This window comes from Molossus molossus, unplaced genomic scaffold (assembly GCF_014108415.1).
Source record: "Molossus molossus isolate mMolMol1 unplaced genomic scaffold, mMolMol1.p scaffold_m16_p_19, whole genome shotgun sequence".
Taxonomy (NCBI): Eukaryota; Metazoa; Chordata; class Mammalia; order Chiroptera; family Molossidae; genus Molossus; species Molossus molossus.
In genome coordinates, this window is record NW_023425354.1 from 15,333,725 (window position 1) to 15,354,665 (window position 20,941).

At 39.1% G+C, this 20,941-nt stretch overlaps 1 protein-coding gene across 2 annotated transcripts in view; it reads left to right on the forward strand.

Annotated features, from left to right (window-relative positions):
• Positions 1-6,812: 6,812 nt before the first annotated feature.
• GDPD1 (glycerophosphodiester phosphodiesterase domain containing 1) overlaps positions 6,813-20,941 on the forward strand; it is a 47,406-nt gene continuing 33,277 nt past the window's right edge. For both annotated transcript variants that reach the window (XM_036268567.1, XM_036268568.1), the window contains exons 1-2: positions 6,813-7,046; positions 18,280-18,322. In XM_036268567.1, coding sequence (XP_036124460.1) covers positions 6,905-7,046; positions 18,280-18,322 — 185 coding nt within the window. In that variant the 5' untranslated portion in view covers positions 6,813-6,904. The remainder of the gene's footprint in view (positions 7,047-18,279; positions 18,323-20,941) is intronic.

The following is a 20,941-nucleotide window of genomic DNA, read 5'->3' on the forward strand; positions in this document are numbered from 1 at the left end:
AGTTGTTTGCTTGTTTGTTTGTTTTCGCAGCGCGAAGGAAAGGGGTTGCCAGGAAGAAGTATGGCAAGGTTATCCAAGGTGACCACTGTCTCGACTACCCAGGGGTCAGAGAGCTGAAGCTCCCGGGTCCAGAACTGCTGCCTGGGACTCACGGCACAGGCCAGCGCCCTGCAGCACCAGCTCTGAAACATTTGTCTTCCTTCCTCCTTTTGAGCAGGCAGCTTCAGCTGGAAAAAGTAGTTTCATTTTCGTATTTGCTGAGTTCATTCATTCACTCAGTCAACAGACCATCAATCCCCCATCATATGCCAAGAACTGCGCTTGGTTCTGGGGATGAGAAAAGAATAAGATATGGTTCCTTCTAGCACTTAAAGAGCTTGTAAACTAATGACAGAAGAAGATGCACCAACAAATCAATAAAGGATAATGCTTTGACTTTATTTGTATTATTGGGATTTTTATGAATACATTCATATACAGTAAGTCCTCACATAACAACGTTGGGAGGTTCTGCAACTTTAAGTGAAATGACTTCAAACCAGTTTTACCATATAGGTTAATGGATAAAACAGGAGTTCAGTTCCTATGGCATCTCATCAACATTATTAAAAGAATGATGTTGAATGAAGCATTATTCGAGGATCTGTTGTACTACATCATGTTGAAAATTGAAATAGACCCTTAAGAGAGGGCTAGCGATGTGAGAAATCCACATTAATGTGTAAGTTGTTTAGAAAGTTAACACTGAAGTTCTTCATTCTCAAAGCAGCTTTGAACCTTAGAGGTGCAGATGAACTTTAATTGTTTTAGTTGCTTATACAATTTATACAGAGGTATCTGTATTCCCATTTCTTTCTTTCTGTATTTTAAATCTTTACCCAAGGATTTATTTCGACAGAGTGGGAGGGAGGGAGAGAGAGAGAGAGAAACATCGATGTGAGAAAGACACATCAATTAGCTGCGTCTCACATAACCCAGACCAGGGCCAGGGACCCAACCACAAATGAAGTACATGCCCTTGACCAGAATTGAACCTGAAACGCTGGTCCAAAGGCCAATGCTCCAACCGCTGAGCCAAACTGGCCAGGCCAAGTATTCCCTCTTCTAACAAGGTTTAGTAACTTGCGCAGAAGAGTGCTGCAGCTTAAGATCCTACCTTGGTACCCTGGCTGGTGTGGCTCAGCAGTTAGAGCATTAGCCTGACAACCAGAGTCACAGGTTTGATACCTGATTAAGGACACATACCTCAGTTGCAGGTTCAATCCCCAGACTTGGTCAGGGTTGTGTGGGAGGCAACCAATTGATGTTTTTCTCTCTCCCTCCCTCCCTCCTTCCCTCCCACTCTATCTAAAAATCAATGGAAAAATATATCCTCAGGTAAGGATTTAAAAAAAACAACAACAACAACATTAAAAAGAAAAAGATCCTACCTACGTGGCAGGTCCATTTGATCTGTTCTTTAGGTTATATTCTCAAACAGGAGCCACAGGATGGGATCACTAAAACAATCTACTTCCTTTGCTTACCCATAAGCCTGCAACTGGCTTCTGCAGGGCTTTCTGCATTGCTTTTATCAACACTCACCACCAGAGGGCAGGAAAACCTTTTAGTCAGTCAGGGCCACTGGAAAGGATGCAGAAAACTACTGTGGCGTAAAAAATAACACTTATTTACAGTTTACTATGAACTTATTGCTTGAAATGCTGTATCCTATTTAATGTTCACAACCAGTCTGTGAAATTCGTATTGATAATTTCAGGTGTATTAAAAATGAATCTCTGGCCCAGGCCGGTTTGGCTCAACAGGTGGAGCGTTGGCCTGTGGACCAGGGAGTCCCAGGTTCGATTCCGGCCAAGGGCACATACCTCAGTTGCAGTTTGTCCCTGGCCCTGGTTGGTGTCAGGCAGGTGGCAACCAATCGATGTGTCTCTCTCACATCAATGTTTCTCTCTCTCTCTCTCTCCCTCCCTACTACTCTGTCTGAAGATAAATGTGAAAGTATCCTGGGGTGAGGATTAAAAAAGAAAATGAGTCTCTGTCAGATTGTGATATTCTTAGGTCGCTCTCTTTATTTTTGTAGTCTTTATTGTTTAAAGTATTACAGATGCCCCTTCCCTTTTTCCCCATTGACCCATCCTCCCCACTCCCACCCCACCCTGTTTTCCCCACACTATTTCTGTGTCCATTGGTTATGTATATATGCATATAAATTCTTTGGTTTATATCTTTCTGCATCCCCCCCCCTCCCTCTGAGTTTTGTCAGTCTAACAAACAACCTGTACTTCTTAATCCCTTCACCTTTTTCACCTATCACCCCTACCTTCCTCCCATGTGGCAACCAACAAAAAGCTCTCTGTATCTATGTAGTCTGTTTCTGTTCTGCTTATTCATTTTGTCTGTAGATTCAATGATAGATATGTATTTATTGCCATTTTATTGTTCAAATATTTTATCTTCTTCTTCTTCTTCTTCTTCAAGAAGACCCTTAAACATTTTGTATAATACTGGTTTGGTGGTGATGAACTCCTTTAGCTTTTTCTTGTCTGGGAAACTCTTTTATATGTCCATTGATTCTAAATGATTGTTTTTGCAGGATAGAGTAATCTTGGGTGTAAGTCCTTGCTTTTCTTCACTTTGAATATTTCCTGCCACTGCTTTCTGGCCTGCAAAGTTTCTTTTGAGAAACTGGCTGACAATATTTAGAAAATTAACTGGTTTTCTCTTGCTGCTTTTAAGATCCTCTCTCTGTCTTGAACCTTTTGCATTTTGATTATGATGTGTTTGGTGTGGGCCTCTTGGGGTTCATCTTGTTCAGAACTCTCTATGCTTCCTGGACTTGTATGTCTGTTTCCTTCACCAAGTTAGGGAAGTTTTCTGTCATTATTGTTTCAAATAGGTTTTCGATTTCTTGATCTCTGTCTTCTCCTTCTGGGAACCCTATGATGCGAAATTTGGTACACTTGAAGTTGTCCCAGAGGCTACTTACACTAGCCTCATTTTTTTTTTTTTTAATTCTTTTTTCTTTTTGCTGTTCTGATTGGGTGTCTTTTGCTTCCTTATATTCCAAATCGATGGTTTGCTTCTTGGCTTTACCTACTCTACTATTGAATCTGTGTAAATTATTCTTTATTTCAGTTAGTGCCTCCTTCATTTCTGACTAGTCCTTTTTTATGCTCTTGAGGCCCTCACTAAGTTCATTGAAGTTCTCACTAAGTTCATTGAGCATCCTTATAAACAGTGTTTTGAACTCTGCATCTGTTAAATTGCTTATCTCCATTTCATTTAGTTCTTTTTCTGGAGTTTTGTTCTGTTCTTTCATTTGGGACATGTTTCTTTGTCTCCTCATTTTGACTGCCTCCCTGTGTTTGTTTCTGTGTATTAGGTAGAGTTGCTATGTCTCCTGGGCTTCCTAGGGTGGCCTATTGTAGTAGGTGTCCTGTAGGGTCCAGTGACACGGCCTCCTGGTCTCCCAGCTAGGCCCTTGAGGTGCACCCCTCGTGTGGACTTTACACCCTTCTGTTGTAATTGAGTCTTGATTGCTGTTGGCCCATCAGTGAGAGGATTTTACTCAGGCTGATCAGCTGTAAGAATGGCTGTGCCCACTGACCACTGGCCTATGACTACCTTGGAAGATCAGCTGTGTAGGGGCCAAGCACACAGAGCAAGATTTACTTCAGCAGGGCTCTGGTACCCACTGACTTCACTCATTGAGTGTGTCACTTGTGGAGGTGGTTGGGTGGTGGCGCTTCGACGTGGTCTGAAGCTGTCCACTGGGTGTGCTGGCTCTGGGGCCAGGTCAGCCACTGCCTGTGATCTGCCAATGGCTACTTCATGTGCTGGGCTTGGAGGTGCCCAGGCAAAGCCAAGTTGTGAACCGAAGCTGGCTGCTTCTAATGCGAGGCCTGGGGCCACTTAACAAGAGGTATAGGGCTCGCTGAGACCAGATGCTGCTTGTTTGAGAGAATTTAGGAATATCTGAAGCAGGATCCAAGACAGGCCAATCCTATAGTAAAGCAACTGGCAACAGCTTAGGTGGGCCTGAAAGTTGGGTGGGGCGGGGCCTCAGGGAGTCACCAGGGTGGGGCTACCAGTGTGAGCCAGGTTGCTGGAGTCCCAGATATGGCGACTGTCTGCCGCCCCAGGGAAGGGCTCACCAAAGGAACAAAGGCCTCTGACAGCACGACTGTCCAGGAGAAAGCTGCCTCTCCAGCCCTGGTCCCAATGCCAAACAACTCAGTTCTTCCCCGTATGTCTCTGGTGCCTTTTGAGCTGCCTCCCCAACACTGGAGCCTGGAAGGAGCAAGTCCAAGTAAGTCCGTGCACGGGCCCTTTAAGAGGAACTGCCTGGGGCTCCCACAGCCTCAGTTCCTGCTGGTTTTTCCAGTCAGAAGTTATGGGGACTTTTCTTCCTGGCACTGGAACTCTGAGCTGGGGCCTGGTGTTTGATGGGGGACCCCTTGCTCCTCAGGGAGGACCTGCCCAGCCGAGGTGTCCTCCTGATTTTTATCTGCCACACGTGGGTGTGGGACCAGGCTGTCCACGCCTCCACCCCTCCTACCAGTCTCAGTGTGGCAGCTGCTTTAATTCTGTAGTTGTAGGACTTCTGTTCAGCTCAATTTCAGGCAGTGAGTGATGGTTGTTCTGTAGTTGTAACTTTGATGTGGTTGTGGGAGGACATGATACCGCGTTTACTTACGCTGCCATCTTGACTGGAAGTCTGGGTGTGTTTTCTCTACTCCTTTTTTGTTGTTGTTATGTTAATCCTACCTGAGGATATTTTTTTCCATTGATTTTTTTAAAAGAGACTGGAAGGGAAGGGAGGGGAGAGAGAGAGAAACATGGATGTGAGAGACACTGATTGGTTGCCTCCTGCACATGCCAGGGATCAAACCTGCAACCCAGGTTCTCACCCATGATCGGGAATCAAACCCTCGACCCTCTGGTGCTTGGGCCGAGGCTCTAACCATGAGCCATGCTGGCCAGGGGCCTAGTTACTCCTTTTAAAGGAAGCTGGAATTTGGGGGAACCGAGATCATTAATAGAATGTGAGAGTTGGAGGTTTTTATTTAGTAAAAAAAAAAAAAATTCTCATTTTACAGATGTCAACATAAGAAACATTCAAACCTGTGAAGAATTTTTGTGAGTGTATTTGAGCCAAAACTGTTGACAATTGCCAGGAAGCAAAACTTAAACGTATTGAGATAATGCTCCAGAGAATGGCAGTTTTGCACCTTATTACAATCAATTGGCTCAGCGGTTAGAGCATCCATCTGTGGCCAATGAGTTGTGGGTTTGCTTCTGGTCAAGGGCACATACCTCGCTTCCAGTTCATCCCTGGCCCTGGTAGGGGTTGTATGGGAGGCAACCAGTCAATGTGTCCCTCTCACATTGATGTTTCTCTCTCCCTCCCTCCCTCCCTCCCACTCCATCTGAACAGAAATGGAAAAATATCCTCGGGTATTACCAAAGCAAAGAGGTGTAAGTGGGTTACATGAAATCCACTGGTGATAGATTAGGGAGGTGGGGGAAAGCAAAGTGGGGAAACCACTGGGACTGGATGAAAAGTAAGATGATAGACACAAACTTCTTTTATATAGGTGGGTACAGGATAGTGGGCAGTCAACAATTAACACAGTAACAATAAAGAGATTTGTGATCTCTGCAGAGTGGTGCCTGTGCGTTCAGGGGGCTCCTAAAAAGGGAAAATGACTTTGACATTTCAAAACTATATTAACAGAGATGAAAAAACAAACACACAAAAAACAATAGACAGGCTCAGTTAAGGTAAAGGTTGACCTTTGTCAGGAAAGATACTGGCCTAGGACATGACCACCCACCATAAACTGCTTTTAGTTAAATAGTTTTAATTTTATACCATCTTTTGAGGTTATTTTAGGTCTGGGTTCCTAATGCTGCCATGCAGGCCTCCCCTGAGCTTGTCAGGTTAACATGTGGCCCCTTTTGGTCCACACAGATAAAGAAACAGAAGAGAGTAATTTGCTTAAGGCCAGAAACAAGAACCACAAGATTTTAAATAATCATTGTGTATTCTCCTGCGGGAGACTTGCTCTTGCCAAATTTCCTGCCCCAGGTTAATTCTTTTACATTTAAACTATAGCTCTTCAAGTAGTTTGGAATGTGTGGGGTGAAAGCGGACTCGTTGGGTTTATGGAATTCAGTTTCCTATCTTCCTAAGACTTTTAAGTGATAACCTATAGCTTTGCCAATGTTTCCTTATTTTAAATGGACTTGGAAATCAACAAATAGTTCTTGACTCCCTATCATGTACAAAGTATGGGGATCGCATTTTCACAAGAGTCCGTTCCTCAAATATTTGAGTGATACATTGGTACCTTTTATGGTTATGTGTTACTATAAGGAAAGTTCTCTTGGCTAGACAAATGGATGGGTTTATTATTTGTTTCAGCAAACTTGAACTCCTCCATAGGTAAACAGTTCTTTGCATTTCCTCGAGCTGGAATCTTTCCTTTTTGATGTGGGTTTTCTAATTTTGTCAGGCCTTCCTGAAGACTGTCCTTGAATAATGTTTTCCGCCTGAGAGACAGCGAAGGCACTAGCAGGTTCCCACGCTTTCGCCTCATCTTGGAGCTCCTTCCAAGCGCCGCGGGTCGGGCCACAAAGCCAGGTGACAAAAGCCGATTACAGGTCCTCGACAGGCTCCTGCCCGGCAGCCGGAGCGCGCCTGCGTGCGGGAGTCCCTTTGTTGCTCCGGCCCTCGGTCTGGCTGCGCCTGCGCGGTGGGCGGGTCGGACAAGTGCGCTGCGCCGCGGGCACCGGCGGGGGGCGAGCTGAAGTGGAGCCGCCGTCTGCGCCGCAGCCGTCGCGACCTCCGCAGCGGAGTTCAGAGGCCCGGCGGCCGGGAGCTTCCCACACGGTGGCTGAGATGTCGTCAGCTACGGCTTTTTACCTTCTCTCCACCCTGGGAGGGTACCTGGTGACCTCTTTCTTGTTGCTCAAATACCCGACCTTGCTGCATCAGAGAAAGAAGCAGCGATTCCTCAGTAAACACATCTCTCACCGCGGAGGTGAGAGGGTCCCCGGAGCTCGGAGCTCGAGGGCGGAGGGGGAGGGCTTGGGGGTTTTCCCGCGGTCCCTTTGAGCTCCGCAGAAGGCTGGCGGCTGGAGACCCGTGAGGGTTCGCGGAAGAAGGGGATGTGTGAAGAGGGGTCGCCCGGAGGTGAAGACGACGTGAGGGGGAGGTCTCCTGTGGGAAGGAAAGGGGTCTCGAGACAAAGCCCAAGTGAGGATCCCTTGGGTGCAGCGGTGTCGGGGATTCTCGGAGCAGGAGGGACGGGGGGAGAAGGCAGGGCGGATGGAGCGTTTCTCTGCGGACCGAAGAAGGATCGCGCAGCGAGGCACCAGGGGGAGCGCCGGGGAGCCGTGGGTACCGGGCCGGGGACCCGGGGGAACGGGGGGAACCAGGAACTGCGACCTGACTGCCCCCAGTGAGATAGTGATTGAGCTCGTGGGGAAATCCGGTGGGGAAATCCGGCCGGGGCCGCAGTTCCTCGAAACTGGAGCGTGCTGCAGCCAAGGTGCCTGCTGCAGCCTAGGTGCCTGCAGTTCTTGGGGGCCAGCCCCACCCCCACGCCCACGCTGAGCAGAGTCATTAATAGGAGAGAGAAACCGAGTCTCTGAGAGGGGACACTTTCCAAGGTCACAATTAGAGCTTGGGCTGCCCTGGGACAGAAACTGGAACGTCCTGGTTCCTAAGTCTGCAAACCTTACACCTGTTTGGGTGTTTGTTTGTTTGTTTGTTTGTTTGTTTTTCAGCTTCACCCTGCACCCCAGCAATGACATGTGGGTTTCCAAAAGACAAAAAGATAATTTAGTTTATGACAGGACAATTTTGTTTAAAGGAAACAGAGAAGTTTATTTTGGAAAGGTGTCTGGCCAAAAAAAGACTAGAGAGTCCACCCTCTCTCTAATTTCCCAGACAGCAGGCCAAATCCTCGCCTTTTAATTATTGAGTAGAAAGTGTGTATTTCATCTAAAGTACAATGTATAAAATGTTGTGAAATTTGATTATTTCCTTCAGTGTTAACTCTGCTTTTGAGATGAATGCTAAACCAGGTTAAAGTTGCTTGGAATTTGCAGACTAATACTTGAAATGGTAAATTTCTAAATTTACAGTCTAAAACTTGGTATAGTACCCCATCTCCTTTTATAACAAGAATTGTCCAAGGACAAGGTTTTAAATGTCACAGAAATACATTAGCATTCTTCTTTATCAGTTACACATAGCACTAAAGAGTAACTTCAATGATTATGCTAGTCTCCCACTCTTGAAAAGCATCAAAGATTTTTAAGGAGTCACCTGCCCAAAACTAGATCCTCTAAAAAAAGCTATCTAAAATGTCATTATAGATTATCTAAAATTTATTTTAGAATAAATAATCTTGTTAAATATTTGCAGACTCAAAATTCGTTTTACTCTACTTGTATGATGGGCTAAAGCACTGTAGTAAATTCCAGTGTGTTAGTGCTTAATATGCTTTTGTGGAGTATGTACACCATATAATATAGTTGAATCCAGAGTGATAGAGGAGATATTTATTTTTTTAAAAAACACACCGTGTAACTCAAGATACTAAGTTTCTGGAAAATAATAGACTAGGAAGGAGTCACCTTGCTTGCTTTTTATTTTTTATCTTGGACCCTGATAACAGCAATCACTAGTCTCTCTGTGCATATCACTAACATTTGGGTTAATATTCTAATCGCCCTAACTACAAATACTGATATTTTATGTGCACCAGATGTATGACCATTCTGAGATTAAAACATTGGTTGCTATATGTGTTTAAAGTATATACACCTGAATAACTTGAAACTCAATGTGTACTGTGTATTACTGCTATAAAGTATTATCACCAGCATTATCACCTGAGTCAGAGATTGGACCTACAACTAATTCGCCTTGGGAATAAGCCTGAATTTTCCTTATCTATAAATAGAGAGCATTTGCCTTCCTTATCTTTGGGTTGTTAGGAGTATAAAAAGCACTGAAAATTGTAAAATTGAAAATATAAGCTTGGATACAGGGGATCTACATTTGCATTTTGCAGTAGAACTTTGAGTTGATTGGAGAAAATTGAGATCATCCTATACTTATATTTTCAAATTTTTCATGAACACTTTTGCCTTTTTTTTTTTTTTAACATTGATTGTTCTTGAAAGTGGCCATTTCAAAAATTAAATGCTATAGGCTTGCTTTGTTCTTACCTCTTTAAAGCATACCTTGTATTGCATTATATTGTAATAGGATATATTAATACATCTGTTTCCATTACTAGACTGGAAATTCATCAAGGCCAGGTTTTAGATTTTATTCATTCTTTTGTCTCTATAGTTACAATAATAGCTTATTGTCTGCTAATTATCTTCTGCATGTTAGGTACTTTTCATGTGTTTCTTAAATTCATTTGACCAAAAACACATTTTATAACTACAGTGTATGGATGAAACACCAATAGAACCAAAGATATACCCTTTGGATTAAATGGGGAGCAAGCAATACAATCAAAAGCCATATTCTTAATTTCTTTATGAAATTATGAATCTTATTAATATTTTTCCAATTGTATAAGTAACTCATGTTCACTGTAGAAAACTTGGAAAATATAGAAATGAGTAAGGAAAAAATAATTCTTAAACTTTACTATCTGGACATAATCTCTCTTAACCTTTTGAAGTATATCCTTTAAGTATACTGTATATACATTTATTTCAGGTATAGGTAAGATAGAGAAATAACTTACTTTAATACTTCCTACCCTGTCTCTATAAGCCAACTGAGTTAAGTAACAGCCTTTAAAAAAAAAAAAAAAGTGTAGCCCAGATAATGTGGCTCAGTGGATTGAGCATCGTCCTATAGACTGAGAGGTCCCACTTGGCTTCTCCATCAGGGCACATGTCCTGGTTTCAGGCTTGATACCCAATAGGGGGCATGCAGGAAGCCAGCTGATCAATGTGTCCCTCTCACATCGATATTTCTATCTCTCTCTCCCTTCCTGTTTCTCAAAAAAAAAAAAAAAAAATCAATAAAAAATACTTTTAAAAAGAAGTCTATTTATTAGGAATTAGTGGTCAAAGAATTGAATGAAATCATCAACTGATTAAATCTTAACGATTCCTCCTAATCTTTCACCCATGGATTTAAGTCAAAGTACTGTCATAATCTGGGCATTTTGCCACAGATTGATTTGACAGGTGATACGTTTGAGCATAAAAATTGTTCTTGGGCCCTAGCAGGGGTGGCTCGGTTGGTTGGGAGTTGTCCTGTGCACCAAAAGGTTGCCAGGTTGATTCCCAATCAAGGGTGTATGCTTTCGCATCGATCTTTCTCTCTTTCTCGCCTTCTCCCTTCCTCTCTCTCTCTAAAAATCAGTCAACTATTTTAAAAAAGAAGAAGATTGTTCTGAGTCATCAATTTGAGTCTCAAAGCATCACCAGAAGTAGCATTCTGCATTTGCAACCTGAAACATGTTCTGCATCAGGGTATTTATTCATTCTCTCTCTTCAGCTCTTGTTCCTCATTCCTATTTTCAGGGAACTCTTCCTCACTTGTCACTGAAAACTTTTCCATCTGGCTTGCTCATCCCTACTGATATCTTAGCAATGTAGACATGTATCATTTATTTTTTAAATGTTTTTATTTATTTCTTTGAGAGAGAAAGGAAGGGAGAGAGAGATAGAAACATCAATGAGAGAGAAACATTGATTGGCTGCTTCCTGCATGTCCCCAACTAGGGATTGAGCCTGCAACCTAAGCATGTGCCCTGACCGGAAATCAAACCAGGACCTCTCAGTCCATGGGATGACGCTGGCCAGGCAACATTTATCATTTATTTAATAGTACTTTCCTACTAAATAAAACTCAAATGTACTTATTTTCAGATATATATACATGTAGCTCTTAAACTGTATACAAATTTAGAAAAAATTTTGAAGTTAAAAGATACATACAAAAACCATTTATCACTGAACACAGTGTACATGTGGTGGTTAGTTGGTATATGCTACCTGTATATCAATATACGATATGAATATCACTCTGTGCTTCTGTGCTAGTGATGTTTAATTTTTATATATATAAATATAAATGTCACAAGTTTTTTTTCCCTTGAAAGATAGAAATAGGGGACCTGTATTGAGAAATACTCTTTTGTGTATAGTAACTCTAGTTCTTACAAACTCTTTATGCCCTTATATAAATTATAAGTACTGTTTCCAAGGCACACTGTAAATGTTGAATAAACAAATGAATTTAGAAATGAAGCAGGGACTTACTTTGTTGTTTGATTTACTAAATAGTTCCATTTTGAGTTGAGATAGGATCATATATTCAAACATTAAGATATGTTTTATTTACACTAAAGGATCTTTTCCAATATCAGAAAATAGTTAATTTTGAAGGTTATTTTTTGTGTACTGGTGCACATTGTTATATTTGTCAGTGGTTTATAAACATCACATGTGCATATACACACATGTATCATGTATGCAAAGATATAAACGATAGTGGTGGTTGGAGCATAATGAAAACAAGCTACAATGTTTATTGGTATATAAAACATCTGGGAGGTCAAAAGGAACTGAACAGATGTTTCTTTAAATCTAATTAAAAATACAAAAGACAGAGTTTCCTTTATTTTTCCTGTTCTGTGAGAAATTAAACAATCACAGAGTAATTATGAAGCACTCTATAAGAGAGGAAATGTTAATATAGAATGAAAAATTGGGAAGTATATGGTGAAGCTATAAGTGAATTGAGAACTTTCAGAGAAGGTTTTCTCAAAGAAGTGGGAAATATGAACTGGTGAAAAGAGAGGCAGGACACAGCTGAGGAACTATGAAAAATTGTATTAGGACAACATACAAAATCTGTGACTCATTCACTTCCACATTTCATAATTAATCAACTCCATAACTAAACTTTTGTTTATATGTAGAATGGTTATTTGTAAAGCCAGGCATTGTTTAAGCTGTTTATTGAGAAAAAGGAAACATTAATGGCAAGCGTGCTTCAATGAGAGATGTGATGTTAATTGAAAAGAAAAGGAATTTAAACCATTTCATGAGAGAAGTGCTAACACCAGATAATTCCTTGGAGAGGAATGCATATTCTTACTTAATCCCTTAGTTACTCTCTAGGCTTTTACCATACGAATCTAATAAGTAATGTGTGGGTGTTATCACTGTGGAATTCATCTTCAAGCTTTACTAACAAATAGAATATGTGACAAAGGACCAATATGAGTAACTTACCTGTAAAACTGAAATAAAGCTGTGATATGAATGACAGTATAGAAGCTGCAGTATAGTTGGTGGTGAAAAAGTAGGATCTGAAATCATACTGCTGTGCTCAAATCCCAGTTCTCCTTCTTGGCTATGTGACCTTATCCTTTTTTGTTTTTGTTTTTTTATGTAGTAATATTTACCATGGTTATGTGGTTTTAAATGAGATATATCAAGTTCTAAGCACAGTATCTAGCTTCTGTTAATTATTAATATCTTGACCACCTTTTCAATATTTTATTGAGTACTGGCTATGTAATTTCATAAACTTATAAAATAGATACAAGATTGTAAGCAATAATGTTTGCATGCTTAAGTTGTTAGGTTTAAATGAAATATAATGAAAATTAATATGGAAAACAGGCCCCCCAAAAAAACAAAATATAGACTTTGAATTAGTAGTGCCCGGCCAGTTTTGCTCAGTGGTTAGAGCATCAGCCCTCAGACCAAAGAGTTGCAGGTTCAGTTCTGGTCAAGGGCATATACCTGGGTTGCAGTTTCGATCCCCAGCCCCAGTCAGGGTTGTGCGGGAGGCAGCCAGTCGATGTGTCTCTCTCACATTGATGTTTCTCTCTCCCTCCCTCCCTCCCTCCCATTCTAAAAACCAATGGGAAAATATCCTCCAGTGAGGATTAACCAAAAAAATGTGTGTGTGTGTGTATACACACACACATATATATATATCACAAACACACAAAAATGTATATTACAAGGCCTTTGCTAATGGAATTTGAGAAGGCTCATAAATAATACTGCTTACTTTCCCTTCACAAGTTTGGAACCAATTTAAAAATAAAATGCCAGTGTCAGAAAAATGAAGTTGAAATACTAATATAGCTGAATTTAGATTCTATACCACCCTCTCTAAATTGAACTAACACTAAAACTGAAGCCTGTGTTTTACATGGGTAGGGCCTGCCTTAGCAAATTTTCTGTATAGATGAGCAGAAATGTTGTTCCTTCTAAGGGTGGGCCACTGCAAATTAAGAGGACTGTGAAGGGTTGGGTCACAGATGGACAGACAGCTCTGTCTCTTGAGTCCCTTCTGTTCCCATGGGGAGAGGTGTGTGAGGGAGTAAAGAAGAGTTAAAAGTGTTCCTTCCATTCTTTTCCCTTCTTAGGGGAAATTTTCCTTCTCTAGGTGGAAACAGGTAGTAGGGGATAGATGTTCCCCACAATACTTCACAAAGCCTTCTGAGGGTTTAGTTGAATATACCAGAATACAAAAATCCTGAGACTTAGAACTAAAGTCATTTTTTAAAAATTTAGGTGTAGCATACATGTAGTTAGTAATGCTGACCTTAAGTATACAGCTTAATTTAAAAATATGTATATGTACATATCCAAGTAACCACTACTTAGATCAAGATAAGAACATTTCTACAATCATCTAAGATTCTTTGGTTTCCCTCCTTCATCCCCAGAAGTAACCACTTCTCTGACGTTTGCTATAATGGATTATTTAAGACAGTGGTTTTCAAAGTGCGGTCTGTGAACTCCTGGGAGGTTCTGCAAGGTTAAAACTGTTTTCATAAGACATTCTTTACCTTATTCGCTTTGTTGACATTTGTGCCAGTGGTGCAAAAGCAGTAGTGGGTAAAACTGCTGTCTCTTTACCAAGGATGAAGCAGTGGTGTCAAGGATACTAGCAGCCACTGTATTCTTCACCATCACTCACTCACAGTTTTAAAAACCGGCAGTTTTTGCCCTGACCGAGTACTCAGTTGCTTAGACTTAGAGCGTCATCCCAATATACCAAGGTTGCAGTTTGATCCCTAGTCAGGGCACATACAAGGCTCAATCTAAGACTATCTTTGATGTGTTAGTAAAAATTATTAATTTTATTCAATTTCAACCCTTGAGTACACATGACTTTTACTATTCTGTGTGACAAAATTAGAAGTATGCACAAAACACTTTTGCTGTGTACCAAAGTATGGTGATCGTTGTCTTGAGAAAAAGCTCTTGTGCAATAATAATTTGAGTTCTGAGCCGAATCTACCTTTTCTCTCACAGAACACCGTTTTTACTTAAAAAACTGACTGCTGCTTATTCATATTTGAATATTCAGCAGATATGTTCTTAAAAATTAATAAAGTGTATCATTAGAATAAAAATTTAGCTGCCTTCTACGAAATGATTAAATTTGAGCTTTTAAGCAAAAATTTGAACTTTGAAAACTTGTATCCTCCACTGTGAGTTTGATAGCTTTTCACTTCTCAAAGATTCTCCTGCTGAGATCAGATATTAATGAATGAGGTTTAAATAGATAGATATATAGATAGATAGATAGATAGATAGATAGATAGATAGATAGATAGATAGATAGATAGATAGAATAATGAAATGTATCAGCATTTAGAAGATTAGCATAATTCAGGAAATCAGTGTTTTCCAAAAGACTAGTGCACGATATTATAAAACCATGCATGGGTGAAAGAGCTATTCAAAGTTTACAGTGAGCCAGTGGATTTTTATGAAAGAGTGTATGAAAAGGACATTGATATGGTTCAGATTCCACATTGCAACTAACTTGTATAAAACTCCCCCTTGTTGAATTTTGGTGCAGTATCAAGAATCTCTTCTAACTACATATCTGTATCAAGGTTGATATATATGTATTAAGCAGACATGAGAATCTAGCTGACTTCTATTAAGCCAGACATTAAAGAGATTTGCATAAAATGTAAAACAGGGCTACTCTTACCATTCAATTTTTTGAAAGATAGTTAATTTTCATAAAATGTATGTTACCATGAAATGGGCTTACTATTATTTTCAAATAAATAAATTAAACATTTTTAGAAGTCAATTTCTGAAGCTCTTTGAGGTAGTGAGAGTCCTGAGACCAAAATGGCTGGGAACTGCCAGTTTAATGAACTCTTGTCTGTAATAAGAATCATTACAGATGATAAAGTGATAAAGTACTTTCATGGAGGAGTTGTGAAGTGAATTCATTCTGGAATTAATGTGAAGAAATATTAGGAGGCAATGGCGAAGAGAATGTTCCAGGCATATGTCATGTACTTAAAGACTCTGATTCTTTCCTCTGTTTTAAAAGTAGTGCGTATTCATTATAGAGGGTTTGTAAAGTATAGAAGAATGCGTATTAGAAAATAAATCATTTGTATTCCAGCCATCTGGAGATAACTGTTAGTGATTTGATCTGTTAAACTACTCACTGCTTATTGCACCAAAGGGCAAGGAAATTAAAAGGACACAGACACAGTTTGAGCTTGCTGCAGCAGCGATGTCTAACCTGTTCCCCTGCTCTCTCCTCCGTGAGACAAGCCGTTACAGAGACTTAGACAGTGTTAAAAAATAATGATGTGGACTTGGGTCGTTTGATTAAAGTGGTTTCTGAGAGACTTTTCCACTGTGAAGTTACTCCTTTACTCTGTTGTTTTTGTTTGTTTGAATCCTCACCTGAGGATATTTTTCTATTTATCTTCGGATAGAGTGAGAGGGAGGGAGAAAGAGAAAAACATCGATTTGAGAGGGACACAACTTCTGGTTGCCTCCCACCCAGACCAGGGCCAGGGCCAAACCACAGTGGAGGTACGTGTCCTTGGCCAGAATCAAACCTGTGACTCATTGGTTCGCGGGCTGACACTCTAACCGCTAAGTCAAACGGGCCAGGGCGATTGTTTACTCTTTGTAATTAATAAATGTTTTTGTAGGGAGATACTTTTTTTTTTTTTTTGGTACGTGCCCCTAGCAGGAACCGAACCTGGGACTCTCTGGTCCAAAGGCCCATGCTCCAACCACTGAGCCAAACTGGCCAGGGCTAGGGAGGTACTTTGAAACAACATAAATAGGCATTCCTCATCAAACTTTCCATTTGTTAAAATGGACTGGCAATTTCCTATTTTATTCAGTGGTTTAAAATCTGTTACTATCATTATGATGCTGCATTATTTCAGGTTTGGCTGATGCAAGCTCCTTCAACTGGGCTTCGGTATCCTTTGAACTTCCTTGTATTTTGGCACAACAAACAGCTAGTAGTTTAACTTAAACTGTTAATAACCACTTTAGCACTCTTGTCTTTTTGTTACTATTATATATAGTATGCTTTGTTCTTGAAATATTGGTTATCTGAATATAACATATTTCCATATTTTTCAACTAAAACAGACACCTGCTAGATTTTTAAAAGTCATTTAACCTCAAAACAGCACTTACTTTTGAAAAAAAACTATAGCCCTAGCCGGTTTGGGTCAGCGGTTAGAGTGTTGGCCTGCAGACCAATGAGTCTCGGGTTCGATTCCGGTCAAGGGCACATACTTCAGTTATGGTTTGATCCCTAGCCCTGGTCGGGTTGGGTGGGAGGCAACCAATTGATGTGTCTCTCTCACATTGATGTTTCTCTCTCTCTCCCTCCCACTCTGTCTGATGATAAATGTAAAAGTATCCTCGGATGAGGATTATAAAGAAAAAAAACTATAATCTCCATAGTTATTGCATCTATTTTCTATTGTGCAACAACTCTGGTAACTAAAGTGAACCTAAAGTCAAAGTAGCTTTTTTCCACATGGGTATGCATCCCTTTCTCTCTGCTAAACTTATGTTAGAACAGTAGGTTAATATATTTGTTTCATCATACCTTGAGTTTCTATTGATTATTAATTAGGTTGCTATAAAAATACAATCTGATCATGTAAAAGAATAAGAACATTTTAATACTTCTGCAAATATGTTCAGATGGTATTGTATATAAAACATTTTTAAAAAATATTTTAGTCCAGCTGGTGTGGCTCAGCGGTTGAGCATCAACCCATGCACTGAGAGGTTGCTGGTTTGATTCCCAGTCAGGACACATGCCCAGGTGTGGGCCCAATCCCCAGTGGGGGGCATGTAGGAGGCGGCTTGTCAATATTCTCTCTCATCGATGTTTTTATCTCTCCCTCTCACTTCCTGTCTCTCTAAAATCAATAAGAAAAAAAATTTTTTAATTGAATCTAATGCCATTAGTTATAAGATGCACAAATTTGCCCCACTGGTGTGACTCAGTGGATTGAGTGTTGTCCCATGGACTGAGAGGTCCAGGTTTGATTCCCAGTCAGGACACATGCCTGAGTTGTGAGCTCAATCCCTGGTGTGGGGAATGTGAGAGGCAGCCGATCAATGTGTCTCTCATATCAATGTTTCTCTCTCTCGTTTCCTCTTTCTAAAAAATCAATAAAAACGTATATTTTTTTAAATGCACAAATTTTTATGTACTGCTAAGAGAAAAGTTGCCACTTACACTGTTACTATCCATTGTAAAATGCACCCTAACTTTAGAGATATTAAAAAGTAAAAAACTATAACTCTTTGAATTGATGACATGGCACCAAACATGTTAATTCGTTTAATTTTACCAATCCAGTGAGATAGGTGCCACCGTTATCCTCATTCTTATAGATAAGAGAGCTCAGCCTAACAGAGAGATTAGGTGGCTTTCCCATGGTGACACAAGTATCAAACAGATTTTAGAGCAGAGATTGCAACTCCAGAGTCCCACTCTCAACTACTATGCTATCCTGCCTTCAGCCAAAGTGATTAAAACACAATCACTTATTTTAAGTAATTCATGGGAAAGGAAGGAGAGAGACAGGTAAATAATTTATGCTATAATATAATAAATGCCTTAGTAGAGAGATGCGTAAGAGACTATGGGGATACAGAGGAGAGATGGTTTAACTCTGCCTGGGGAGTTGTATATGTGCCAAGTAGTTTAAAAATCATGTTTAGGTTCTTCTAACCCTCCTGTGTTGCTGTGGCTGTGTTTTGATCTTTGATTCTTCCTGGTGCAGCTAGAAAAGAATATCAAAATACCATTATACTCTTTAAATCATTTGTAATGTCTACACATCTACATCAAGATTCACAAGATATATCTTATTAAAATGAATTCATGGAAAAATAAAATGTTCAAAGTATCTAAGTAAATGAAGCTTTCATTTAATGTTTTTACAGGTGCTGGAGAAAATTTGGAGAATACAATGGCAGCATTTCAGCAGTAAGTATATAAGAGAGTATTCTTTTCTTTACAGTTTATCTTTAAAGTGATGATGATTCACAAAGTGAAGATATTATATATGTAGCATCCACTTGTAATAGTGGTTTCTAATTAAAATTGCTTTTTTATGTAATTAGTGTCAAATGTTACAAATAGTGTCTGGTTTCTGCATAACTGAAAAAAACTAGATCTGAGTTTTGGATAATCAAAAGAGACTATAGTTCCAAAGTTGAAAGAAGACATTTGTAACAAGGAACATTTTGTGTGTAATGCTAATTAGTCTTGGAGAGAAAGAGAAAGGGGGAAAATGAAACAACTGTTACACTGGCTGCTCTTTATGAATAGGGTTATGTGTCTACCCAGTAATTCTTATACAGACCTGAATCTGTAATCTGGTCTAAAACAGGGAATGTGAAAAGTTAAACCCCATGAAAGACATTAGCTATCCATACTGATTTTCTTACGTAATTTTAAAGCCATTTTTATGTATATAATGACAGCTAAGAAATCAAGGGAATTTGTCTTATGTTTTTATCTTGCTTCTCATTATTCAGAGATACCTTAGAGGTCATTTTCCTGTATCAGGGCCAAAGGTACTGCTTCTCTATATTTTAGTTTCATCTAAATCCCATCCCCCTAGATGTTTCATGGTTCACTTTCCTGTTCTGTGATATGATGCCTTTTGACTATAATCTCAAAAGTCTCTTACAGCTTTAAAATGCAAACTCTTTCCTCCTGTCACCGACTGTGAAACAGAATTATTCAAATTATTTTTTCTACTGAGATTATATTTTTAGCTAGCTAGCTATAGCTAAATATGTGTATAATTTCATGTGTACAGTTTCCACTGAGATATACCCTCCCAACACACGCATTTAGATACACACTTCGAAAAACATACATATTATGACATGGATGTGAAGATGAGAAAATATTGGAGAAAGTATAAATAGTTGGTGTGGGAAGCCAGGTTAAGATTAACCAGAAAATTGAAAGGATACCAGGACTAGAAGAGCTATAATTTGGTAGAGAGGAAAAATGTGAAATGTTTGAGATTAAGATGTGAGGATATGTGGACCAGATATGTCTAGGAAATTGAAGGACCTTAAGACTGTGTGGAAAATTAATTCATTATATTGTAGAGAGGCTAAAAAAGTAATTAGGACTGACAAAGAGAAGTAATTGCATCTTACAATTTATAAAAAGTCCTTTAATGTGGTTTATAAAATGCTTTCAATAACATCTTAAGGCATGAATATGGCTCTTCAGTGATTTCTTGGAAGCAAGCATCCTTCCTTATTGATCTCTCAATCCCTAACACCTAACTCTGGTGCTAACAGGCTCTTACTGAATGAGATATGGAATGGGGCACTCAAGAACAAAGCAGAATATTAGCATAAGACAGATGAAGAAGATAGAACCCCATCCATAATAAACATAGAACCAAAAACTGAGGAATTATACACACACACACACACACACGAGTCACTAAGCCCTTGAGTATGTAAAATCTGGTTCTTAAGAGCTAATAAAACTAGGTTATTAAACTAGGCTGTCTTTGTAAATACCCATAGGAAAAAATGAATGGTAAGAGAAAGAAACAAATTGTATTAGCAATAGCTGCAAGTATAAGTTGGCAGACAAAGTAATTAATCAGCGACCTGATTCTCATGATAACTTTTTGACTCTCTAATAATATAATACTAATTATCTGATCGATGAAATGATAATGATAATACAACCTCAATCTTGTAAGGAGTAAATGAAATTCAAGTAAATTCCTTAACATAAATTCCTGCTGTAAATTGTATGCATTGTTTCTGTGGAGTTTCAAGTAATTTTACATCTTTTAAAGCTAGTTTGCATTTCTTTTTCTGGAAATGCTGAGGCCTGGCTTCCCTAACTTTTTTCAGTGCTTGTCATCAACTTGTCAGAATTTGGCTACAAAATATCTGGTGTTTCAATTGATGTAGATGCATATTGTTATTTATGGAAAAATTTAAAGGCTAAAGTGATAAAATAAATTCTTTTCTTGCTATGTTCTATTTTTGTACCAAATTGAGATAATTTATAAATTGTCTTAGATGTACTTATTATTGCTCTACATTTTTATTAGCTTGTTAATATCAGGTAAGCATAAAATAATGTTTTGCATATAACTCAAACATTTTTAAAAATAGCCAACATTTCAGTTAAAGGCAAACTTCATATTTAGAAAGATTTCTTAGGTAATATGTATAATTTTTTTAAAATACAGATAACCCCTACTCTTACTTTCCCTTTACACACTCATACAAAAAAAAAGGAAGGTGAACAAAAAACAAAGACGTGTGTGACCAAAAATTAGTAGTACCACTTTTTAAAACTATATAACAGACCTTAGAATTTTATTTTAAAACTGTTTGTTGGCTATATATGTTACTTACACTTTCTACATTTGTTATTTAAAAAAAAAAAAATTAAACAGTATAACAACAATATTTTAGGAAAATTAAAAAATACAGAAAAATAATTCTGGCAACCTAAAAACTGTTTTTGTTTGCTTATTTAGATTTCACTTTTATGCATTTTGGCTCTAACAAAGACATTTGGCAAACAAATATTCTATTTTAAAAGGTG